The 26,933-nt window shown below is 47.8% G+C and overlaps 2 protein-coding genes across 2 annotated transcripts in view; one reads left to right on the forward strand and one right to left on the reverse strand.

Moving 5' to 3' along the window:
- The window catches only part of ZBTB9 (zinc finger and BTB domain containing 9), a 64,503-nt gene extending 44,902 nt beyond the window's left edge, over positions 1-19,601 (reverse strand). Inside the window, exon 1 of the mRNA XM_069635195.1 lies at positions 19,481-19,601. The gene's annotated coding sequence lies outside the window, so the exon portion shown is untranslated. The remainder of the gene's footprint in view (positions 1-19,480) is intronic.
- Positions 19,602-23,390: 3,789 nt separating this feature from the next.
- On the forward strand, positions 23,391-24,305 carry LOC138520581 (axoneme-associated protein mst101(3)-like). Its single transcript, XM_069632914.1, has one exon. It carries the CDS (start codon positions 23,391-23,393, stop codon positions 24,303-24,305), a length of 915 nt encoding a protein of 304 aa, XP_069489015.1.
- The last annotated feature ends 2,628 nt before the right edge of the window (positions 24,306-26,933 follow it).

Genomic DNA, 26,933 nt, shown 5'->3' on the forward strand with positions numbered 1-26,933 from the left:
AGAGGAAGGCAAAGTAAAACCGTGAAGTTAGAGTTCAATAGGCCGGATCCACTTTAAGAGGATCAAACGGAATGTGTCCAAGGTCACACGGTTGCAGTGCAAAAAAGTCTTGTAACGGTTCAAAAAGGAGTTGGACCAAATAAAGGGACCAGTTAGAGGGTCAAGGCGGCCAGCCCAGTCCAGAAGGTTAAGGAGTTATTACCTTGTAGCAATCTTTAGAAAGGGAAGCCTGGCGGACGAGGTACCTTAAAGTGGTGAGAACACTCCAGCGGGGGCAGTTGTTCCTGGCAGCGGATGCAAGTCGGTGCTTCGTCCGGGGGTAGAGAGGATCTCGTCATGGAGGAAGACAGGAGTCCGTTGCACTGCCAGGGAAGAAACCAGCCGCGGAGTTTCTCAGGTACAAGGAGCAGTCCGTTGATTCGCGGTTCAGTGGGGAGTGGCTATCCAGCCGCCGGGGTGCTTGGCACGGGCAGTTCGACCACAAACCGATCTGGGGTGCGAAGAAGGAAGGTAAAACTGGTTGTGCCCACCAGTCAGGGGAAGAAGCCTCTTCTCTGTCGTCGGGAAGTGGTGAATCGGTTCTGCAGGGCTCCACCGGTGGTGTCGTCGTGGTAGGTCGGCTCAGCTTCTCCCTCGTCGGATTCTTAGGTCCTGTGGCAACTTCTGAAGTTCCAGTCCCCAAAGCCCTGCTTTTATGCAGCATAACCCCATTCACTCAGCCTAGTTGTCAATCACACATGCTAAGTGGTGGGGCCAATCACACAAGAGTGCGACTTGAGTTACCAAGATAACTCAGTCCAGGGTGCCTAAACCCCCTCCCACACCCCCTGTGGCACCCAGACAGAGTGGCACCACTTTTGGAGGCTTCTGTGGTGAAGCCTGCCAAAAAGTGGAACAAAGGGCTCGACTTCGGTTGGAGTCACAGAAGAGAACACAAACGCCATTTTAGAATCGAGTCCTGGCAAAAAATACCAACCGGCAAATTAATATTAAATAAATAAACCGGCGGCATGTTCGAGGCTATGAGAATTAAATAATTAAAGTTGGTAGCCTCGAACAATGGGAAAATCCCATAGGAAAATATTTGCGGTCGAATATAAAAAGTAGTTTCCACTGCCACCAGCCAAAACTCGATCAGGGGGTCGGAGACATGCCCCCTAGACTAACAGACCCCGGGGCAATCGAATTGCCCCGACCAGTATGTCCACAATATGATGGTTTGTACTGGTTTCTGTTAATAATTTGGGACTAGTAAAGCCAATGGTGACTTTACATGCCCTGGGAGACAGTAGTCAGTCCCAGGGTATGGAGTCTATGGTGGGGGGTCACTATGACACCCCTGTGTTACTGCACAGAGGGTGCTGTGTAACACACATAATAAAAACACATGAGACCCTATGGAGTAAAGGACCCCATAGCCCATAAAACACATTAACAGTCAAAGGAACACCATAAACATGTCCAAGAGTGGGAGAAAAAGAGTCTCACTCTTGGCAGGAGGAAAAAAACAAACACCAGAAATCCAGCAAAGCTGCTGGAGGACTCACTAGGTTAGGAAATTCAGCCTAAAGAGAGAATTCTCCCTAACACTTACCACCGATGGAGTGAATCCACAAGAGAAGCTGCTAGGAGGGCCACATGCCATTCATGGAGCACTACCTACCACTGATGCAGAGAATCCACGAGAAGAGACAGAATCAGTTGATTAAGTGAGAGTCTGGAACGACCACCATCCAGGTTGTAGTAGCCCTCAAAAGGCAGAGCAACACAACTAGGATGGGAAAAAAAATGCCGCCCCATCCTGTGAGTGTGTCAAACGTCAGAGCAAAGACACTGCATGTGCCTCCTACCTTGGAGCACAATCTCACTAATTTGGTGCAAATCTCGCAAGTGGGAGCATGGGAATCCCCTGCGTGTGTGTGGGCTGCAGATCCCGGATCACATGCTCACTTCTTCAGTGAGCAACTCTGGCCAAGGCTCTTTGGGCAAGCATTCAGGATGGGTCTCACACCTATAAATAGTGTGATATATTGAGTGGGCACCTCACTCCTTGGAGCATAGTATCAACCGTTGCTGGTAATCTCACAACTGAATGTACAGTTTCACTCTTGGTCATCTCAGTGACCCCATGTATATTAATGGAGTCAGTCTCCCATCTAGGAAGACAATTATATTTCTGTTAAAACACTCTTGTCACTCCAGTTTTCTCGAGCTATAGATCCATACCATATTCATTCAGTGTGTGCAGAGGTGATAACTTGTGTCTGAGAGAGCTCATTCTTTCATTCAGGAGAGATAAAGGGGTAACAACCCCCTGCATGTGGGATCAGGCTCATTTTGCCCCATGGCCCCTCCAGAAGGAGTGAGCAGGTTTTAAGCCCCTGCTGATTCTGCTATCTGACAGGCTCGAGCCTTCTATCCCTTGCCCCATCACGGCTCCCAACATCCTGAGCGGCAGCTTATGGACAGCAGGCAGCTCGGGACATGCCTGCTGCCAATTGAATGTAGACAGATCTACTATTTACACACTGGGAGAGAGCCATGAATCCACATTGGTGGTGAACAAGCACTCAACATACAGAACACAATGGTATAGTGTTGCAGTCCTGCTGAGAATGACAATTCTGAGCATGTGAGCAGTAGGCTGGATCAGTGCTGCCCCATAAAAGGTGTAGAAGCCTCTGTGAGAAGTGGAAGTACTGTCCCAACGGTGAGAAGTGTAGTATTTTCACATTAACTATACTTAAGAACTTTGGGTTATTGAATAGTCCTGCTACATTCTGAGTAATTCCATCCCTTTAAATATATGAGCTTGTGTATAAGCATGACAGTGTTGAGTTATTCTGATGATGACAGACTTGCTCAATAGTTCTGGTTCTGTATCGTTAAATGTACTTCAGATCTTTAGAGTATCGGAAGGATAGCTCAGGGGCAACGTACTCGCCTTGGAAGCAAGACGACACAGAGCAACACAGGTTCAATCCCTCGGTCCTCGCAACATAGGTTCACTCCCTCGGCCGCGCAACACAGGTTCGCTCCCTCGGTCCGCGCAACACAGGTTCGCTCCCTCGGTCCGCGCTTAGAAACCTCTGGGTAGTACACACATTATAAATAACCAATTAAAATAAAAAGAAATACATCTGTTGAGAAGTGCTGGGGCCTTGTCAATAAGAGTGTAGCAGCTCAACTGAGAAGTGTTGATGCTGTCCCATCAAAAGTATAGCAGCCCCACTAAGATGAACTAGCATTGCCTCAACAAAAGCATAGCAGCCCCACTAAGATGAACTAGCATTGCCTCAACAAAAGCATAGCAGCCCCACTAAGATGAACTAGCATTGCCTCAACAAAAGCATAGTTTATCACTGAGAAGATTCAACAATTATAGAAGCCCTGTTACAGCAGTACTCTCCCATCAAGAGTATAGCCAGCTAACTGAGGAGTACCAGCATTGCCCCATTTCAAATATGGCAGCTCTACTAGAAAGTGCTGGCTCATACGCCTCCGCTCCCCACCCATAGCATTCACCCTCACCACGTGCACCCTCAGAGACATGCAAAGAGTCTCATTTGCCCTGCCCCTGCTCCCTGCCCCCTCCCTCGCTTTGCATCTGTACCTCCAATTCTAAAAATCCTTCTGGGTTGGGTGTCCCTCTACATCTGTTCACCCCTCTTGCCAAGAGGGGTGTACAGATGTACAAATACACCAAACCCAAAACGATTTTTAGAAATTGAGGGACAGACTTATTTTGCATCTGTGCCCCCATTTCTAAAAATCGTTTTGGGTTGGGTGTACCTCTACATCTGTGCACCCGGTTGCACAGATGTAGACGTATACCCAACCCAAAACGATTTTTTTAGAAATTGAGGGACAGATGCAAAGCAAGAGCCTCTTACTTTTCATCCATCCCTCAATTTCTAAACATCATTTTTCCCCGGCTTTTACCCGGTGCGCCAGAAAGAGACAGTATGGATGGAACAAAGGGCCATCCATACTGCGTCTCTTCTCTCTGGCCTGGAGGGGGGGGGGGGGCTCAGCCCCGACTTCATTCTGCGGGGGGGGGCTTTCCCCGCAGCCCCCCGTACTCGGCGCCCCTGCATGTTTCAAACATATAAATATATATATATATAATGTCCCGCTTTCCCTGCCTTTGTTTGCTCTTCATCCCACAGACCACGGCCTGGCTGCGGTCTGGGCCAAGGTCACAATTTGCCTGAAGGCCTAGTACTGTAAAGCTATAACAGAGGTGATGTGCGCAGAATAAAGCGAATAAAAAGGTATCCAAAAAGGTTTGACCCCGAGTCAGCCAGAGTTTGAAATACCCAGCTATCACTATTGCACAGTCTGTCTTCCCTTTCCACACCCAGCCAAGTGCCCTTCTTGCAAGCAGTCCCCGTTGGCAGTGGCGGGGAGAGGGCTGGGGAGGAAAAGGTGCATCACCACCGCAATCATTATAGAGCATGAATGACTTCAGAATGTACTCCTAATGACACCATTGTGCTCTGCTGGGCTAACCTACGCCTATCCCCTTATCCCATTCATGGCGGATTAGAGAATGGCCACATCATTGACAGGCAATCAAGCATTCCCTGGGTACCTTTCCTCTAAGCAAAGAAAACAAGACTCAATAGAGCCCTCCGCTGTAGCGTCCAGGCCTTAAGAGGCTACCACTCCCCTATAGCGTCCAGGCCTTAAGAGGCAACCACTCCCCTACAGCTTCCAGGCGTTAAGAGGCAACTACTCCCCTACAGCTTCCAGGCCTTAAGAGGCTACCACTCCCATATAGTTTCCTGGCATTAAGAGGCTACCACTCCCCTATAGCGTCCAGGCCTTAAGAAGCTACCACTTTCCTACAGCTTCCAGGCCTTAAGAGGCTACCACTCCCCTATAGCTTCCTGGCATTAAGAGGCTACCACTCCCCTATAGCGTCCAGGCCTTAAGAGGCTACCGCTCCCCTATAGCGTCCAGGCCTTAAGAGGCAACCACTCCCCTACAGCTTCCAGGCCTTAAGAGGCAACTACTCCCCTACAGCTTCCAGGCCTTAAGGGGCTACCACTCCCATATAGTTTCCTGGCATTAAGAGGCTACCACTCCCCTATAGCGTCCAGGCCTTAAGAAGCTACCACTTTCCTACAGCTTCCAGGCCTTAAGAGGCTACCACTCCCCTATAGCTTCCTGGCATTAAGAGGCTACCACTCCCCTATAGCGTCCAGGCCTTAAGAAGCTACCACTTTCCTACAGCTTCCAGGCCTTAAGAGGCTACCACTCCCCTATAGCTTCCTGGCATTAAGAGGCTACCACTCCCCTATAGCGTCCAGGCCTTAAGAAGCTACCACTCCCCTACAGCTTCCAGGCCTTAAGAGGCTACCACTTCCCCTTAGCATCCGGGCCTTAAGAGGCTACCACTTCCCCTTAGCATCCGGGCCTTAAGAGGCTACCACTCCCCTTTACCATCCGGGCCTTAAGAGGCTACCACTCCCCTTTAGCATCCGGGCCTTAAGAGGCTACCACTCCCCTTTAGCATCCGGGCCTTAAGAGGCTACCACTCCCCTTTAGCATCCAGGCCTTAAGAGGCTACCACTCCCCTTTAGCATCCAGGCCTTAAGAGGCTACCACTCCCCTTTAGCATCCAGGCCTTAAGAGGCTACCACTCCCCGCAGGCTTCTGGGCCTTAAGAGGCTACCACTCCCCGTTAGCTACCAGGCCTGAAGAGACTACCCCTCCCCTCTAGCTTCTGGGCCTTAAGAGGCTACCCCTTGCCTTGGGATCTAGACGACTGGCCCAACTGACTGCTGGGGAACATTTATCCAAAGGCAACTCCCTCTATATTTGTGAATCCCCCCAAACCTTTAGCTTTTGTTACAGCATCTTGACCTGAAGTCTGCCAGTGGAGCACACTACGCCACTGGGCTTTCACTCATTTTTAAGGGGAAACTGACACTTGCCACTTTTGATAACATTTTATCATTACATTACTATAACGCGCAATGCAGTCTTTGTGTTTTCTGGCACTACACATCCGCTAACGATGTTTTGGTAATTCTAAGATGTGCCTAGCAACAGATTGGTGGCAGCAGAAGCCTTTTCTTTTATTTTTTCAACGTTTTACAGAGCCATACCGCATTTACCACGTGTGGCTCATGACTGCCGCTAGTGTCTATCATGGCTGTGCCACAAGGTCCTTTGTCTGTTCCTTTGGCCTTTTTGTCGTTTGGCCTTCCCCCTGGTCTTTCCGGCCGTGACTTCCTTCTTTGGACATACTGGTTCTTTCGCATACTCCTCCTGGTCATGTGGGTGTATACCCAGGAAGTGGGTTGCAACTGTCTGGTCCCAACCCACACTACTGATGCCAGAATATCTGGTGTGCACGAGAACATGAGAGCCGCAGTGGTCCTTGATTGGACCACTTCTGGCGTGCATGAGTGGGGCCAGCCGGGTACGAGCAATTGCGGGCTTGTGGATATGAGGAGTGGTGCTGAATTCAGACCTGCAAATCAACAGGTCCGAATTGACTTGTGGACGGAGCCAAGTATCTGGAAGAGCCAAGCAGAACAGAACAAAGGACTATCCAGAGACACGCTGAAGAAGGTTGACACCCTGAGCCTGCTGTTGTCCTGGTAGAGCCCTGGTTTGCACTCGATCTCGGAAGACCTGCAAAGGTGCTTTGAACCTTTGGAGTGGTGGGAATAATCACTCTCAATGCCTCCTGTTGCCCTGCAAAAGAGCTTGTTCTGAAGTGTACCTGGGCCATCCAGTGGACTGTCCAGCTCAAACCTTGGCACGCATGCAGGAGCATCGCTGCATTGAGTTTTGCCTCAAGACTTTGGAGGTTCCTAACTTGCACCGCAAAGCACATTTTCACTGATTTTCGTCATCCCAGCTGCTTTGGGCCGTGAGAAAGAAGGTGCGCCAGATAGCAATAGTTGGGTGCCGCTGCATCACTGTGCAACAGTAACAGTCGCTGAAGGCGGTTTTCCTGCGTTCCTTCTTGTATCCTGAGACCAGCTGCATCAGTGTTTTCTTTGTTCACCATCTGAATCGAGAGATACAGCTCCTGCTACAAACCGGACCCGCATCACCAGTGCCCTTTTAAGCTGAACCGAGGGCGAGAAATCTAACCTCTTCCAGACCTGGCAAGTTTGGACCAAAACAGAGCTAATGGCAGTGAGTACTGAAACCACTTACCGGTGGCCCCTTTTTCATCCATAACATTTTGCGCACGAAGGATCCCTTGTGTTCCTCTCTTTGACTTGGGTAGCCCCTGCTTCCTAAAGCCCTCTGAAAGTTGGGAATAGCTTTGCTCATCGCAGCACCTGGAACCTCTTGGAACCTGTTCACCCTTCAGAAACCTGTCCTTATCTTTACCAGCTTCCTAGAAAGGTACTTTGTGACTTTTACGCACGACCAAGCGTTTTTGCACGTGCTTCGAACATTGAGCACAAGGCTCCGTTCATCGTAGGGTTGTACTTATAAAGTTAGGGTTTTCTATTTCGGAAGATTGTCTATGCTCTAAAGATCGTCTGCCCTTTTCCCTTACAGGTATTGGTAGAGTTTCTAACTTTATCGCATTGACACCAGTGATTATATATATTTTACATAGTGTGTTGCTTGTGTATTTTACATAGTGTGTTGCTTGTGTGGTATGTTGCTATTGCTTTTCATTATTAATTTGTGTTTATTCTTGGGCCTAATAAATCGTAAATTTTTGTATACTTCTTTCTAATAGTAATCCTTGGTGTTTCACTGTGTGTGCTTATTAAAGACCTCCGATCACACCCACACCTCTCGAGATTTAGCCTGGACTGCTCTCGAAGCTACAGGGAACTGTTCCCAGAAGAGTCCCCTGTTTCACTAGCAAGGGTGGCCTCCTAAACATCTGTCCATCAGGCCAGTGGTTAGAAAGCCCTTCTAAACACTGACCACTTACCGACCTGAAGTTCCCCACATTTTATTTTTACATCTTTCCAATCTCTGCTTCTTTGGAGGAAAGGAAGTCAACCCACCGTGTTGCTCCCCACACTTCCCCCCAAAACACCTTTTATTCGAAATGTTTTAATGCTACTGGATAGCATTCTTTGGAGATAGGCCCCTTAAAATACAATAAATTACGTGTCTGCTAGGATATGTGCAGCGTGCCCTTACCCTGTATGCATGCATCCGAACTCACTTCAGTTGCTGTTCCTGTTATTAATGTATTTTAATGCGTTCTACCTGCGGCTGGGGCCGTGGTAGGACCGGTGACGCACTGACAGCAGAGCCACCTCAGACAGCTGTTGGCTCCTGTTCTCGGCAGCATTCAGTCTGCGCTGCTCACTGGCCCGGGTTCCGATACAGCGGCTTGCCATTAGACCATACGCTGGAAACGGGGTCGACAGCTGTGTCGCTCTTAGGCATTCATTGCAGGAGCAATGGGTGCCCGTTACTTGGCTGGAAATGGCAGCAAGTTTACATTTCGGTAGTATTTCAGATTTGTCTGGAGGGGGCGCTGATTCTTTCTTCTCTGGCTGTTCCCTTTCTTTGATGGTTACTATGGAGAGGAAAACATACAGAGAGCAGGTTTTGCAGGCCTCTGAGCGAGGTTCTTCATCAATTTCCCAGAAGCAGCCTAATCTGGCTTTCAAGACTCTGGGGAAAGGCACTAAAAGAGCCAAAGATCTCATAAAACGGCCATCTCCCCTCCTTCAGCATCTTCCCCCTCTTCACAGGTCTCGGAAGGGATATGGGGTGGTAAGTTAGAGGGAGATATTTGCTGAAGGAGGTGGTTATACAGCTGATCAACCACCTTGGCAAAAATCTTCACTTCCCAGTCGCATCGAATTCGCGCTACTTTAGGTTTCCAGAACCACAAAAGGAGAAGCAAGTTGGCCAGTCTGTCCCCGGACAATGACATCCGGGATGTGATTTTGGGGTAATAACGTTACGTAGATAAGGCATCTATCCACCTTCTGATGAAGAGGTTTGGCCTACAGACTATCTTGAAGAGGGTAGGTGGAACATATACGCAAGGTCCTGAGCTTTATACTTCCAGATACGAATGGGGACAGGCTAGGAATAACTGATAACTGATTGGTTGGGAAGGGTCTTGGATTTGCTGATGTTGTGCCAGAACATGTATGTCTTAATTTTTCCTTTGCTCCAAGGCAGAGCATTTCAGCTCTCTGGGAAGTCCAGCTCGGCGTAGCACCGATCAAGCTAAAGTCTATCACTGAGACAATGTGGGGCAAGCATTATCCATTCCATGTCACCCTAGAGAAAAGCTGATTGGAGACGTATGCAGAGTACCGCGGGACTGTGGACTTGATGGTCTGGCCATCAATTCTGCAAACCGAACATGGACCTTTATTCTACAGCTGACCGATTAGTTCAGGAGGGAAAGATAGAATGAATTCGGAAGTCATTGGCTGAGCAAAAGTGTGGATTAGGGCTTCTTACTACACTTTTCCATGTAGAGTGAGGTGCTGCTGGGAGGACATCTCACTCAATGTGTCCATGTACATGGAGGTGCTGCTGCAAGGACATTTCACTCACCATGTCCATGTACACTGAGGTGCTGCTGGGATGACATCACACTCAACGTGTCCATGTACATTGAGGTACTGCTGGGAGGACATCTCACTCAACCTTTCTATGTACATTGAGGTGCTGCTGAGAGGACATCTCACTCCATGTGTCCATGGAAATTGAGGTGATGTTGGGAGGGCATCTCACTCCACGTTTGCATGTAAATTGAGGTACTGCTGGGAGGACATCTCACTAAACATGTCCATTTAAATTGAGGTGCTGCTGGGAGGACATCTCACTCCATGTTTCTAGGTACATTGAGGTGCTGCTAGGAAAAAGGCAGCAAAGAGAAGAACCTCTTTGTGTTGAGTCCTGCCCTTGAGACGAGTGACCCTCCAATAAACCTTTTTCCCCTCATCCCCGGTGTTTGCAGCCCTTTGGGGGCAATCAGAGAATCCAGGATTGCCTAGCCGGGTATACATACAGGTAAGAACCGAGAGCTGTCAAGAGGGCAGTCCTGATCCTGGGAATCTCTCTGAAGGAGTTGCAATGCTCTTCAATTCTCCTAGATGCACAGCAACCCCAGCTGAGAATATCCCCATCATAGGCGATGTGTTGTGCAAAAAGGAAGCCAACTTTTAAAAACTACCTAACAGGTCCACTATCGTTCTTGGAGATGTGAACTGCTGGCTAGGGGTGGCGAATGATAAGGACGCAAGGGACCTGGAAAAGGCACGCATGCTGTTACCTTCGAAATCCTTAACACTGAACCAACCACTCAGGGGGACATATCCTTGATTGGATTAGCGTTAGAAATATCAGTCGAGATAGTTCCCTAACTGAAGCATGTCCTTGGTCAGATCATTTTTTCATTACGACAGACATATCTCTGCTGCAAATTCACACAGGCGGCACTCTAAACCTCTCAGAATAGCTCGCAGGAACTTTAAAAGGGTTAACCCCGAGGTTGTGGATAAATGCCTGAAGAAATTATGGAGCTTACCCAGGACTCAGACCCGCCGGAAGTGCTAGTGAACACCTACAACTCACACCTGACTTATCTTCTGGACAAGGTCGCCCCCTCAAACCCAAAACAGTGAGGAGCACCTCTAATAAACAACTCTGGTTCACCTCCTTGCTGGCTCAAACAAAACAAGAAACAAGAAGACTAGAAAGGGCCTGGTTAAAAAGCCTGTCCAGGGAGAATAAAGATTCCTGTAAGCCTACTCGTGCCATTTACAATCGCCAAATTTGCGACACAAAAAAAAGACTTCTTCAACAAAGAAATCGAGGCTGCCAGTAATCAACCAAAGAAGTTATTTGAAATGTGTCGCTGCTTAGAGAAACCGATGGTGCAACCTCAGCAACTTACTCCCTCTAACGAAGACTACAAGCATTTGAAAACAAAATTTCATTAGCTTGCTCGAAGATTGCAGCCTCTATGAAATCGCACGTACCTCATCCTACACTCATTACAAGTGGCGAGCCACAACCCACCTGCACATTTTCTTTTTCTCCCGCTTCCATACCGGACATCCTTAACATCTTGAAATCTATACGGCTAGCCTCCTGCGCGGGAGAAAACTTTCCTTCAAAATGTATTACAAAATGTCCTGGCACTTTTGCACCCTTTCTGGCCCGTTTTGTCAACACATCGTTTAGAGATGGCACAATACCCGACAGTCTCAAGCATGTGGTTCTCTCGCCTCTGCCGAAGAAGTCCGGCTTAGATCTCAGCAACCCTAGCAATTTACGGCCCATAACCAACACCCTTTCTTGATTAAAGTGATCGATAAAGTTGCCCTAACCAGTTCCAAAACCACCTGGAATCTAAGAATAGTCTCCACCCATATCAATCAGGTTTCCGGGTTACTCATGGGACGGTGACAGCCTTGGTGGACCCCCACACCAAAATGTTGAGCATCGTAGAAAGGGGGAAGGCAGGTCTACCGGGAAGGCAGGTCTACCCTCACACTATCAGCCTGCTCCCAACAGAAACCACATCAAACCTGACCCTAATAACACAACTAACCACCCAAAGGGATGCCTCGCCACCAATCTCGCCCACCTCAGCCAACATGAAAACCAGAAACAAGTGAAAGTCTGCAATACCATGCTAGACAACCCCATACAGCCCCTCAAAGGAGCCTTAATTAATATAAGGTCTCTAGTTGCTCACGCTACCGACTTAGCGGACATCATATTATCCAACAACTTGGATTTCCTAGCAGTAACAGACTCCTGGCTGCATGCTGCAGCAGGCCCCTCACTACCATTAGCAATCCCAGATAACTACTCTATCATTAGAGTTGACAGACCTATATCCAGAGGAGGAGGCATTGCCCTAATCTTCATAAACACACTTGACATGAGAATAGTTTCTTCACCAGCACTCTCCTCATGTGAAATCCTTTCAGCCAAACTCCAAAACTCAAACAAAAGTACCACTTCAATCCACTTAATTTATAGATCCCTGGGCCCATAGGCATATTCCAGCAGGATGTAATGACCCTACTCTCCCACAACATCAAAGCCACTTCGCAAACCATAATTCTAGGAGATTTCAAGTTAGGCTATAACGACCCTACTATAACGACCCTCCCAGCTACCTCTCTAGCTAATACCCTGGCCGAACATGGCTTTACTCAAAAAAATCACCCAACCTACTCATGAGAAAGGCAGGACCCTTGACTGGGTAACAGACCTAAATTGCAACATCTCAGTAAATAAAATCATACCGCAAACATGGACTGACCACTACCTTATCTATTTTGAGCTTAACATTGACAAAATACCTAACAAGAAATGGCCCCACAGCACCCCCGTACCCCACCAGAAACAAACGCAACATTACTGCTGAGGCAATTATGCCTCTTGTAATCCCCACCCTAAGTGCTCTACTAAACACGAATGACCCTAACGTTTTTGTAGACGCCTATAACTCTTCCATGTCTACAGCAATAGACACAGTAGCACCTCTTAAAATGCGCAAAGGGAAACCAAGAGCCCATGTGAATTCATGCTTTACCCCTGAGCTGAAGGCACTTCGCGCTGAAAAAAGAAAACTTGACTCTCTGGAAGCATACCCCCTAATCAGAGAATAAAACTAACCTAGTTACCATCTCTACCAAATACAAAGAAGAGATTATCCACACTAAACGTGATACTTACAACACTAGAATTAACCAAGCAGGTTCTAGAACTAAAGAACTCTTCACCATTTTGCATGAAATGGAGACGCCTAACCCACCCGCGGACTCATGCTTAATAAAAAACAAACCTTGGTGCACGAACATTCAAAATGCTCTCACCAATAAAATTGCCAGTCTACAGACTAAAATAGCAGACAAACGACGACGACTACTTACTAACTCGGCCTCTACCAAGCCCCCCACAGAACTACCCATCTTGCAGGCCCAATGCTTCAAATTTACAAATGTATCAATACCTGAAGTACAAAAAATGATAGCCTCTTTGAAACCCTCTAATTGCCAGGGTGACAGTTGCCCAGCACAGATCATCAAAGATGCGGTCAGAGACCTGGCCCCTTTCGTCACCAAACTAATTAACTCATCATTTTCAAGTGGCATAGTACCTAGTAACCTGAAGGAATCATGGGTACTTCCATTACTCAAAAAACAAACTTTACACCCCACCATCCCCACGAACTATAGACCTATTACTACGGTCCCATTACTGTTAAAGATCCTGCACAGGGTTGCATACTTGCAAATCCAAGACTACCTACAGGCTAACAACCTCCTGGGATCTCGGCAATTTGGCTTTAGATGCCCTTATTGGCCTAAAAAACCAGAATGCCGATCTCAAAGACAAAAGTAGACTTGCTATAATGCTCCTCTTGGACATGTCAGCGGCATTTGACCTGGTTGATCATAAGGTACTATGCGATCACCTCGCGACAGCAAACCATTTCTCCAAGTCAGCCATCACGTGGATACAATCTTTCCAAAAAAATAGGACCATGCAAGTTTTCTCAGCATCTGCAGCAGCTGAACCCATAGCTATCACCTCCAGTTTGTCCCAAAGCTCATGCGTCTCGCCAACTTTGTATAACATCTTTACAAAGCCATTGTTTGATTAATTGGAATGTCAGGGTGTCACCTACACCAACTATGCAGATGACACCCAGATACTCCTACCCCTTACAGGCATCTACAACACAGATGTTCGACGTGTGAAAGAAATTTACACTATCATTCAGGCATGGATGGCCGTCCATGGCCTGTGCCTGAATGACGACAAAACGGAATTCCTCCTAGTAGGCTCCCCAGCTAACCTAAACAAATTAAGCCCGAACCAAAACTCATTAAGCATAGATGGCAATAACATCCCTATTGACAAAGTAGTAAAAACACTTGGCTTCTACCTTGATGGTACCTCCAACCTTACCAACAAGTGACCGTGACCGCCTCAGCCACTGCCTATACAGGCAAACTGATGAGCTTGCAGACCCATGCCATCTATAGAAAGTTGTCTCACACTAGCCAGAGCTCTTATAGGGTCCAAACTGGACTATTGCAATGGTCTTTACTTAGGCGCCAATAAGACTGTAATTAACAAACTCCAAATAATGCAGAACAATGCCCTAAAAGCTGCTTTAAATATACAGAGAAACAAACATATCCAGGCTACGAGAAAACAGTATAAATGGCTCTCTATAAAAGAAAAGATTAAACTTTAAAAAAACAATTTGTCTCACCTTCAAAGCGCTGAACCATACAGCCCCCCATACCTCACCGAAAAATTCACCCTGAGATCATCCACACGAATCACTAGATCTTCAGACACTTCCTTCCTGGTGGTTCCAAGATACAACTTAAAAAGATCCGCTGGATCCAGTTTCCCAGTCTTGGCCTCCCAATTATGGAACACCCTCCCATCTGACATCAAATCTATCCAAGTATTCTCCAATTTCAGGAGAAGCGTTATCTCCTGGTTACTCAGCAAGAACTAATTAACAGCTGCCTAGATCCCTTTACTACTGACTATTCTCTAGCTATGCATAATAGTTACCTTTGGTACTGTAACCTCTTTGCTACTGCCCATGTCTCCAACTGTATTTTGTTAACTATCTGCATGCTGGTTATTACTTCAATGTATGTACTTTATCCACTGTTAAACTGCATGCCTTTGCTGTAACTGTGTACTAAAGCGCCCAGATACCTCTGGGTCAGGCACACTATATAAATAAAATAAACAAACAAAGAAACTACTGGATCTATCGCCCGCTTTTGACTTGTTAGATCATTCCGGCCTCCCGAGTCGGTTGAGCCTTCGTGGCCACTGCTCCGAGAGTGCCATTCACTGGATCTCTTCCTTCCTTGGTAACAGGATCTTGCGAGTGTGTTGGGGAAAGGCCTCTTCAGGCCCTGAACATATCAAGGAAGGGGTTCCCCAGGGGAGCCTGTTTGTCCTCAGCGCTGTTTAACCTATTCATTAGGCCTTTGTGTGATCTGCTGACATCACTGAATGTGTACTTTTCTAACTACGCAGATGACACCCAACTCATCTTTGAGCTGAGTGGTAACTACAAGCAAGATATTATGCGGCGAAAGCACATATACAGCATTATTAACGACTGGATGGATTTAAGCTGCATGTGCCTTAATCCCTCCAAACCGAACTGTTGGTATTTGGCTCAACGCACGCCACAGGTAAACTCTCAGGAGAGTACTCCTGTATGTCCATTGACAACCACGCCACCCCCCTTCGGAACAAAGTGAAAACCCTTGTGAACTCTGCGGCCCATGTCGACGGGAACATTCACGGCACACACTACCATCTCAAAGTACTGAGACATGGTAAATCTTTTCTGTCCCAAAGAAACCAGGCCACTTTGGCTACGGCAGTCATACTACCGCGTCTTGATTACTACAACACGTTACTACTGCGGGCTTCGCCCAGCTGTATTAACTTATTGCAGATCGTACAAAACGACGCTGTTCATTTCGTGTACAACCTATCTAAAAGAGACCACGTATCCAGTGCTCAAAAGAAGCTGCATTGACTTCCTGTTCCATCCAGGAGATGCTTCAAAGCCATTACTATGACCCACAAATGTGTTTTTGACGACGCTCCTAAAAATCCAAAGGAACATTTTACACCATACACCTCACTGAGGCAACTCCGCTGCAGCACCAACGAATTGTTGAGGATACCCAGAGCTAAAAAGAGCAGGGGTTTGGGAAGATCTTTCTCTGTCCTATCTGCTCAACTTTGGAAAGATATCCCACTTGGGCTACGAAAAGAAACCAATTTGCCGTGCTTTAGAAAACTTCTGAAAACCCGCCTTTTCACCCAGGCCCACCTGTTCCCCCTGAGATGCTTTCTGTGGTGTCCTGTCCTTGCAATGTCCTCTGTGTTTTTGTGGCACCCAGATGCCTACGGGCATTTGGCGCTTGATAAATAAATACATAAAAATAACAATGGAAAAGTAAATTTACAAGATCAAGTTTGGCTTTTTGCTCAGCAACATACATTGCCTAAACCTCAAGCGCCAAGCTTTTAGGTTTTAACTCTTTGTTGCAAGGCACGGAGGGGAACAGAGGATGCTCCACTGTGACCGAGCTGGCACAGAGGCAATCTGAGTGAGTGACCGAGCTTGCTTTCAAGAATGCCAGGGCCCCAGATTTAGTAGCAGATGCTTCCGTCCTTGGCAGAGGCAACAATTGGAGAGAGGACTGGAAGCCTGACCTGTTAGTTAAGCAATAATGCCTTGAGGGTATGGGAATGCCAGGGCTTAGGTGCCCAGAAAGCCAACTACCCTGAGCAAAGAGAAGAGAAGCTGAGCCCACCTAAAGACTTTGGTTGCCGCCCCACAGATGCTGAAGATTTTAACTCCAGTGGGAAAGGATATTTTTGTTTAAAGAAAAAATAAAACAAAAGTAATAATGGTAATTATGTGTTATGTATAAAGCACTTTTGCCAAAGTAGAGGAGCTGGTGTCATGTTGTAATGGAGACACAGCACTGCACACACAGGAGGGAAGAGGACGTGAAAGCAAAGTGGTATGCCAGTGCCCAGCCTGGTGCAGTTCCCAGAGGTCCAGAGGCCATGAGCCTCCAAGCGAAGGGACCAGGCCAGCAGAGGGTGGTAGCAATGGAAGCCAAGGTGAGCTATGACAGAGTGGCACAGAACCTTGGCTGTGCTCGACCACTGGAAATCAGGGATTCCGGGCAACAATTAGCTAACAGTTCTCAGCATCGCTGCATCCCAACAGGCTGGGGGACAGCTAACCTTCCAAAAATCATTTTAAAATGAGTTAGCTTACAGATGCTTCCGTTTGAGACCCAGAATCCATTTGGACAGCAAATGGGTGATTGAAGAAATCGTACCTCTGAAGGATGCCAACATTGCACTATTATTTCACCATAATCTAAACCTCTAGCCTTTCCCGTTCAATGGTCTCCTCAGAACTATTCGTCACCCTGGCCAAACGCCGGTCATCTTATGTCAAGCAGCCCTGCTTGGCCTGCGCAGGCCGGCCCCTTGCTCCGGGCTATGCGGTGGTAGCATCCTTCTCAGGGGTGGCTGGGAGGGCTTGTTCCATGTTTTGGAGATGTTTGGAAAAGGCATGGGCGATTTACATGATTCAAGGAGGCTGGACATGATTTGGTTAAATTCCTCCATCTTCAGGTCATTAAGATACTCAGTTTCTTTGCCGCCCGCCAAGAGGAAAGTTTCTTCTTACAGGAGGCAGACCTTTGGAGCAAGAGGATGAACTAGAAGGCTCTTTCTTGTCCATCGTCTTTCTACTTTTGAGGCAATCAGAAGAATGGACACTTGTTTTAGGCTCAATGCGATCAAAACAAGAGCATCGGGTCTATCAGGCTTAAAATGGAAACCTTGCAAGAAGGGAGCTCTCTGGCGAGCAATGGGGGTTTTCTTTGCTCACTCGATAAGCAAGATGCCTACCTCCATGGCCTCCACCATCAATGCGTCTTTTGCTCCTCTGCTCCAAAAAAGTTAAATTTCAAAGTTCTTCTGTTCGGCCTTCTATTTGCTGCATTGCCTTTTTTTTACAAAGCTCCTGGCAGCAGTGGTGACATGGCACGAGGTATCATGTGGCATCCAGTTTCGACGAGTGGATGGTTCATGTCCCCAACTTCACAGAAGCATTCAGCATGAAAGCCGTTTTGAGCACTGTGCAAGAGTTTGGTTAACTGTTGAATGAGAATGCGTCCTCCTTCAGGGCTCCAAATCTGCACTTACCACTAGCCTCTGGCTATGATACTTGACTCTTGGCGAGCAAGAAATTGTGTGCTTCTGCGTATCTGTACAATTGAGGGGGCAAGTGACTTCATGGCTGGCTAGTAGCTTGGACCCTGAACATTCTTCCACCTGCCTCCTTCCATCCCAGGACCTTCAGTTCACAGAAGCCATGTTCACGACAGACCTGGGAATTGCCACCTTCTCAGTAGATCCGCTCCTTGCCAGATCGGCAGATTCTCAGGACTATTCTTTTAGTCTGGTTCCCTCTTCCAGCTGAAAAAGCCACGTTACATTGGTTGGATTTCGGATACCAGCCCTCTCATCTATATGGGTTTCTGAAACCCAGATTCACTTCCCCACCCTCTGTTAAAACTATGATGTGATGGGAGAGAGCGGCAACTGGAGGTCTTAACTTGACTGGAGGTTCTTCTGCAGTCCACAAGGGGATTGGTGATTGCGCCTACCTGGTGTAAACAAAGCGGTATCCCCTTAGCGGGGGTTATTTGGAGAAAGTGTTTCATCTGCAGCTATTTATGGCCGCCTTCGTCTTCATTAAATAGGCTTGTTCTTAGGCATGCCGCAGAAACTGGGGGCCTCTGGTCTGTTTTCGTTTACAGTGGGGTCATTACGAGTCGGGAGGTAAGGGATACCGGGCACCGATAAGGAGACGGGTGCCGGTAATCCCTTACCGCCCGATTCAGAGGTCCCGTGGAGGGAACCGTAAGGAACGTGTGGTCTGACCACACGTCCCTTATGGGTCCCGCTAAGGGACCAGGGCGATAATAACGGGCTTTCCATTCGCGAGACAGTTTTTAGCGCTCTCCCCATTTCCATTGAGCCCTATGAGGGCTCAAATGGGAATGGGTAATGGTATGTTCAATGGGGATTTACCGGTCCTGCCAGGGTCGGACTGCACCGGTAAGTCCCCATTGAACTAGACCGGTGCCAGACCCGTTATTGGAGGCAGCCATGGCACAAATAGCGCCATGGCTACCTCCAATCTCGGAATGAGGCCCAGTGTCTTGATGCCCTAGTCTTGTTTTTCCTTCAGTCAGGAAGGGGACGAGGAAGAGGGGGTAATCGCATACTCGTCATCACCCCATTCATTACACCGGCCCACCCCTGCTGTGCCATGTCATCGAGCCATTTCTAGGCAAGGCAACTTCAGGACGTTCCATGGGGAGAGGTAGCATCTTAAGACCCAGCCACCAAAAGGGGGGGGGCCTGAGAAGTCTTGCTTTCATTTTCTCAAAAGGAAACAGTATCCATGGAATATGTGGTCAAGTGCAAAGGGAGGGTGCAGACATCATTTCAATAACAAAATACAATACAATGTATGCAGGAAGAGCTTCACTATTCACACTATTCACACTGTAAATCCAACTCTTCTTCTCTCTGCCCCTATAAACCCACTCCTCTTCATCCCCATAGAGTTGAGACCCACCCTTTATTTCTTTACCCGGCTTAAAGCCACTCCTCTTCTTCCCTAGCTGCACATTCCCTGCTCCCCACGTACCTTCTCTCCTCTCCCTCCCCCTCTATTATCATCGCCTAGCCCCCAGCGCCGCCCCCTCCTTCTATCTCTCCCCTCTTTCCCCACTTCTCTGCCCGCTCCTGCTCTGGGGCGACCCCTCCCCTTCTCTGCCCATTCAGACACTCCTCTTCTGTCTCGCTCCTCTGGCTCGCCGTCCTGTGCAACCCCCCCTCCACCACCACACTTGCCCTGCGCCCCACCTCTGCCCCCTCTCACCTTGCACCGGCTGCAGGCAGGAGAGGACGCACAGGCCCCGGGACGAGCAGCGCCTAACCCGAGGCCGACCAGAGGCGAGCCCTGGGAAGGGAGAGCTTGACAGCGGGCCAATCGGAGGCCAGCCCTGAGAAGGGACAACTTGACAGCGGGCCAATCAGAGGCCAGCCCTGGGAAGGGACAGCTTGACAGCGGGCCAATCAGAGGCCAGCCTGAGAAGGGAGAGCTTGACAGGGCCAAGCACCGGCAAACCCTGGGAAAAACAAGCAAAGACAAACCCTGGGAAAGGAGAGCTTGCCAGCAGCCTAAGAAAGGCAACCCCTGGGAAAGGAGAGATTGACAGCGGGCCAATCAGAGGCCAACCCTGGGAAGGGACAGCTTGACAGCGGGCCAATCAAAGACAACCCCTGGGAAAGGAGAGCTTGACAGCGGGCCAAGCAACGGCAAACCCTGGGAAAGGACAGCTTGCCAGCAGCCTAAGAAAGGCAACCCATGGGAAAGGAGAGCTTGACAGCGGGCCAATCAAAGGCCAGCCCTGGGAAAGGACAGCTTGACAGCGGGCCAATCAGAAGCCAGCCCTGGGAAAGGACAGCTTGACAGCGGGCCAATCAGAGGCCAGCCCTGGGAAGGGACAGCTTGACAGCGGGCCAATCAGAGGCCAGCCCTGGGAAGGGAGAGCTTGACAGCAGGCCAATCAGAGGCAGCCCTGGGAAGGGAGAGCTTGACAGAGGGCCAAGCAACTGCAAACCCTAGGAAACACAAGCAAAGACAAACCCTGGGAAAGGAGAGCTTGCCAGCAGCCTAAGGAAAGACAAACCCTGGGAAAGGACAGCTTGCCAACAGCCTAAGAAAGGCAACCCCTGGGAAAGGAGAGCTTGACAGCGGGCCAATCAGAGGCCAACCCTGGGAAGGGACAGCTTGACAGCGGGCCAATCAAAGACAACCCCTGGGAAAGGAGAGCTTGACAGCGGGCCAAGCAACAGCAAACCCTGGGGAAGGATAGCTTGCCAGCAGCCTAAGAAAGGCAACCCCTGGGAAAGGAGAGCTTGACAGCGGGCCAATCAGAGGCCAGCCCTGGGAAGGGACAGCTTGACAGCGGGCCAATCAGAAGCCAGCCCTGGGAAGGGACAGCTTGACAGCGGGCCAATCAGAGACGAGCCCTGGGAAGGGAGAGCTTGACAGCGGGCCAATCAGCTGCAACCCATGGGAAACACAAGCAAAGACAAACCCTGGGAAAGGAGAGCTTCACAGCGGGCCAAGCAAAGGCAACCCCTGGGAAAGGACAGCTTCACAGAGGGCCAAGCAATGGCAACCCCTGGGAAGGGACAGCTTCACTGAGGGCCAAGCAAAGGCAACCCCAGGAAAGGACAGCTTCACAGAGGGCCAAACAAAGGCAACCCTGGGAAAGGAAAGCTTCACAGAGGGCCAAACAAAGGCAAACCCTGGGAAACACAAGCAAAGACAAACCTTGGGAAAGGAGAGCTTCACAGAGGGCCAACCAAAGGCAACCCCTGGGAAGTAACACCTTCACCGAGGGCCAAGCAAAGGCAACCCCGGGAAAGGACAGCTTCACAGAGGGCCAAGCAAAGGCAACCCCTGGGAAGGGTCAGCTTCACAGAGGGCCAAGCAAAGGCAATCCCTGGGAAACACAACCACAGAGACAAGCAAAGGCAACCCCTGGGAAATACAACCACAGATACAACCAGAGACAAACCCTGGGAAAGAACAGCTTCACAGAGGGTCAAGCAAAGGCAACCCCGGGAAAGGACAGCTTCACAGAGGGCCAAGCAAAGGCAAACCTTGGGAAAGGACAGCTTCACAGAAGGCCAAGCAAAGGCAGCTCCTGGGGAACACAACCACAGGGACAAGAAAAGGCAAACCCTGGGAAAGGACAACTTCACAGAGGGCCAAGCAAAGGCAAACCTTGGGAAAGGACAGCTTCACAGAGGGCCAAGCAAAGACAACCCCTGGGAAACACAACCACAGGAGCAAGCAAAGGCAAACCCTGGGAAAGGACAGCTTCACAGGGGGCCAAGAAAAGGCTAACCCTGGGAAACACAACCACAGGGACCACCAGGGGCAAACCCTGAGAAAGGACACCTTCACAGCGGGCCAAGCAAAGACCAACCCTGGGAAAGAACAGCTTCACAGCGGGCCAAGCAAAAGCAACCCTGGGAAAGGACAGCTTGATAGATGGCCAAGCAAAGGCAACCCCGGGGAAATGTGAACACAGGGACAAGCAAAGACAAACCCTGCAAAAGGAACGCTTGCCAGAGGGCCAAGCAAAGGCAACCCCTGGGAAAGAAAACTACATGGGCAATCAGCAGCAAGCCCTGGGAAAGGACAGCTTGCCAGCGGGCCAAGCAAAGGCAACCCCTGGGAAAGAGGACTACACTACATAAGTACCGCTTGGCCGCTCTACCCCTGTCTCCTGCTTTGGATATTTTGCAAGGATTTTACCAATTTCAGGGAGTTTCCAGGACTTTCAGGACTTCATCTACCAGCAGGCACTCTGTGGTCCACTGCTGACACGCCCCATACAAGGTGTGCATATTATCTGGAACACGCGTGCATCGCGTGCGCGCACCGTTGCAAGTACCTTTTAAGTACCGCTTGGCCACTCTACCCCTGTCGCTTTGGATATTTTGCAAGGATTTTACCAATTTAAAGGAGTTTCCAGGAGTTTCAGGACTGTTTCAGGACTGCCTCTACGAGCAGGTGAACTGTGTACAAGCTAGTGATAAGGAGAAAATAGTGCTGATTTTCTATTAGCTTACATCTGTTTTTTACTTTGTTGGTCTAGGCACTCTGTGTTCCACTGCTGACACACCACCTACAAGGCGTGCATATAATCTGGAACGCGCGCGCACTGTTGCAAATACCTTTTAAGTACCGCTTGGCCGCTTAGCCGTCGAGTTGCGGAATTACGACCTCACGCTTTTAATGCCTTTTATGTTTAAGAGCATATTTAGCTTATTGTGTTAATGCATATTTTTTCACAGTATGAACTTTGAATAGCTAGTGATAATAACTAGCTTTCCTGCCCCGTAACCCAGTCAGCCAGAACGCTAACACGCAGGCACGAAAAAACGTCAACATTTTTTAATTTTACATGCAAGTGTACACGCTCAAATCGAACATGCCAAATGTACTGGAGATTCCATTGACTCCATCGATAATTCCAGTCAATCCTTTAGTGAAACCAAAGCGCTCGTCCTCACAAAAAACCATAATGCTCACGCCGATAGCACGAGCGCAGAGCACCAATAAAGACATACGGACATTCTGTGCTCGGAGGAAAAGCACTGACATGGATGTGGATGCCAACCATGACAACGTCGATATGAATAACAAAATCACAAGTGAAGTGGAAAAAGAACAAGTAATTGATAAACAAGCTATCTCTGATAATACACTTTTGCAAGAAATAAAATCGCCCAATAATAAAAAAAATGCAGAGGCAGCAGCCAATGATAGTGAAAGACACTTCAGAAAGTGATGAAGTATTTTCGAACATATCGATCCATGCAAGTGTCAAAAATATAACTACTTCATCAATCTCACTTTCTCCAGACTATAATGCTCGCTGCTCCATGGATTCCAGCATGTCACCTGCTGCACCATACATACAACCGACTCCGAGGCGGCGTTTGTCACCCATGAATCAACACAAAGACAGTACCAATGATGGCCGGATTGAAATGACCCTCACTGCAGTAAACACAACAATCCAAAGTCTATTCAAGCTGTTTCAATCTCTGAAGTCAAAACTTAACAACCAATCATGCCAAATTCAAAAAATTGTTGAATGGATTGAAAAGAATCCTGGTTTCCCTAATCCTCCGAAACCATACCCTCAACTAATAGCAGATAAAATGCGTTAAATGAAAGTGTACACATTATCACAGACTGTATGTCTGCCTCTGTACTACCAACCTTTACGCAAATTATTTGCCCACTAGAGGGAGATGAAGTCACAGTTGATAAAATAAATTTGTCCTGGATTAGCGTAGACAACCTACCTATCAATCCTCAACAGCCTTCGAGTGAAGAAACATATGACGTGTTTAATAAACGGTCTCAAGATAAAGAATGTTTGAAACATCTAACGTCAAAATTTGCCCACGCAACTTCAAAGTCGACAAGAACGACTAAGATTAAGAAACGCACACCAATGGTAGACAACCTGAAGGAAAAATCTGAAAGTTGCAGCAAATCGTCTGATCTATCTTCAAAAGTTGTTCCATCAACAGACACAAGCTTAAAAACTAAACATGATGAACTTCTAACAAATCAACAATGTCCAATAAGGGCCACACCTCCGGTACACTCACCTTTGAACCATCTAGTAGCAATAGTTGAGAAAGCTGCAACTGATCGATTGAAGGCACTTGAGGAGAGTCTACTATTGAAGGCGGCTGCTGCCGCACCGTCGATAGCACTGGCAAAAAAAGCCCCACAAATTCAACAGGAACAGCAACTACTCACAACAGCTCAGAAAACAACAACTGATCGATTAAAGATCTCAGAAGAGAACAAACTATTGAAGGCGGCAGAAAGTGCATCGTCGGTGTCTCTGGCCACAAAAGCCTCACAAGACCAACAAGACAATTCAAGTCTAACTGATCGCTCTGAATTTATTAAAGCTGCAGTAGAAGCATACCTCACGCAGCGACTAAATGACATTGCCACAGTCGCTAGAACGAAGATCGCTGCCCCAGAAACATCTCAACAAAAATGCTCAACCGACTTAAGTACAAATCAATTGAAGCCCTCGGTGCAAGAACATAATGCAAACATATGTCCATCTACATCTCTTAAGTGTTAGAATTCCTTAGGGGTTGTTATGGAGGAGATGGAGGAAGCACCATTCTCGCTATAAGCAGTGGAATGCAAGATGGCGCCTCCTTGGTTCCATCTCAGTAATTCACAGGGAGCGCTCTAGCCTTTTTCAACATGGCGGCACGCTCACTACCCGTTCTATATCAGTCATCACAACAAACGGGTAGGTGCGTCGCTTCTGTCTCGCTCCGTTGTGCCTAAGCTCCTTGCCTCTGCACTACGAACTTTTGCTACTTCATTAGCGTTATTTGTTTCCCTATCTCCGTCTTTCCCCTCTCCATTCCTTTCAGCTCTCTTCATTGCGCTTCGTCGTGGAACTTACTCACTCTTACTATTATTCTATCTGTTTACTTTTCCTTGGCGATTCTTGCCGCTGGTTTTCCCCTGCCCAATTGGGAATGTTCCCGTTCCGCCTTTCAAACCGCTGTTAACTACCTTCCTCCTGGTTTTCTCTGCTGCCCTCCTGGAGCCTCTGCGCTTCTTGCTCCAGTCGGCAATCACTACGCCTCCTGGAGAACCTTGTGACTTTCTTCGTGCAGCTCCTCGGCAAAGTACCAGCCGTTTCTTTGCAAGCCGCACGCATTGCTTCTCGCAATCTACTTACCATCATTCTACGATTGCTACAGGCTCCACTCCGCTAGGATCCATCTACAGCACCCCGAACACCTACTACTTCGGAAATTGGAGTGTCTTCTGGACTACGACTAATTGGGTTTTCTTCCCCACGAGGGTTGCCCAAGGGTGCTGCCCCTGTGGTTCACAGAGCCCGGTTACTGGCCTCTGGACGCCGTGGGGAACGCATTCCCTTTTCTACTGGTACGCCACTGCCAGCACTTGCACAAGACTGCAACTGTGAGAACACAAACGTGTTTCTGTCTAATATTAAGTCACAACAGAGAATTAATGCTATGGAGAAATGTTCGCATAACCAACTAAATGGAGACACCCATGAACAACTACTGAGGAAAGAGCCTAAAAAAAGCAAAAAAAAATATTTCACAGACTATCATACACTAATACTAAAGTGCCAAAATGCTCCATTTGAGAAATATGATCTTAGCAGAACAAGCATCTTGAACATTTTTAATGAGATACATGAGCTAGAGGATATCTCGTCGGCTGACATCGACCAAGTTGAATTCTTATGTGACAATAATCTATCAGTCGTACATTTATGGATAAAGTCAGGCCTAGTCCTGAACACCCTCTGGAGGGCCAAAATGGCACTTTCCAGTATGGGATTTTTATTGGCTCAAGATCCAGAATGAGTAATCTGTGAGCTTAATGGACAGAAGTCATCAACGGACCAACTGCAAACCACTCAGATGAAGCAGCCAGTCTGTTAGCGCACATTTTGTAATCAAGAATCAGACGCATAACCATCAACCAACGTGAATCAAAAAATGGTGACCCTAGCTAGTTGGAACTCCAGGGGCACAATCACCTTCAATCGGACCAGCATCAAAGTATAAATGATTTTGATATAGTTGCCCTCCAGGAGACCTGGATGTTAACCTCGCCGATATGGGACGATCATGAAGTGACACTACTACCTGCAATTCCAGCTTTAAAAGGACGTCCAATAGCGGGCTTACTGGTAGCAGTCAAACTCAGCGCAGGATTCACCTTGCAAGCTTGGGCATCACCAAATACATTTACTCAGTTGGTTAAGATCACGAATGACACACAAAACCTAGCTTTGGTCAACCTATATAGAAATCCTGCTGCGATTTCGGACAACACATTGTATAAAGATTTATCTAGTGTGTTTGAAGCCATAGCCAAAGAACATAGCATCATGGCGACCATGGTGTAGGAGACCTTAACCTTAAGTGTATGGAGCCAGCTCCAACAAACAACCTTCAAGCAAGCAGAAGATGAGCACATTTTATGAAAGATTGAGGCTTAAGAATGGCGAATGGCTCGTTTTCCTGGGAGACATACATTGCAGCTTACATGGCAAAGAGGAACTTCTAAGAGTACCATCAATTATATATCCCTCTCTGAAGAACTGTTCATGAAGGCTGCGAAATTTGAAATTGTAAAACAAACTGCCAGTGATCACCATATTTTGGCGCTTACCTGGCCTTGGGGACATGATCCTAACATACAACATCATCAATGGATGACACAGCAATTAATCAGCAACAATCCTAGATCTCGGTTCAGATGGTCTAATGAAAAACCTTCTATGCTGAATGATACACTACAAACCTGTCAATCAGGACCCAATTTTGAGTCATATGTAGGATCCTTGTTGTTGTTTAAAAATTTGAGTAATCTTCACTTCCTCCGAGCAAAGAGCCATAACCACACCTATGATCATCAACTACAACAAATCAAGTCAATCTACAGAAAAGACCTAAGATCCGTCTATAAACGTCGAACTGATGAAAGATATCAAGCGATAAAGACTATTAAATGTAGGTACAAAAATTGGATACGCTCACATAGGGCTATCATGTTTCAAGAAGATAGTGAAACCTTTCTGTACTTAATTGTCACTAAAAACGCATCACAAATATGGTTGTTACTAAAAGAAAGGACAGGGACAACACAAACCCATATTCAGCTGAATGGTGTTTCAGAAGCCCAATGGGTCGCTCATTTCTCT

Source organism: Ambystoma mexicanum, chromosome 13, assembly GCF_040938575.1.
Source record: "Ambystoma mexicanum isolate Mex_15411 chromosome 13, UKY_AmexF1_1, whole genome shotgun sequence".
NCBI lineage: Eukaryota > Metazoa > Chordata > Amphibia > Caudata > Ambystomatidae > Ambystoma > Ambystoma mexicanum.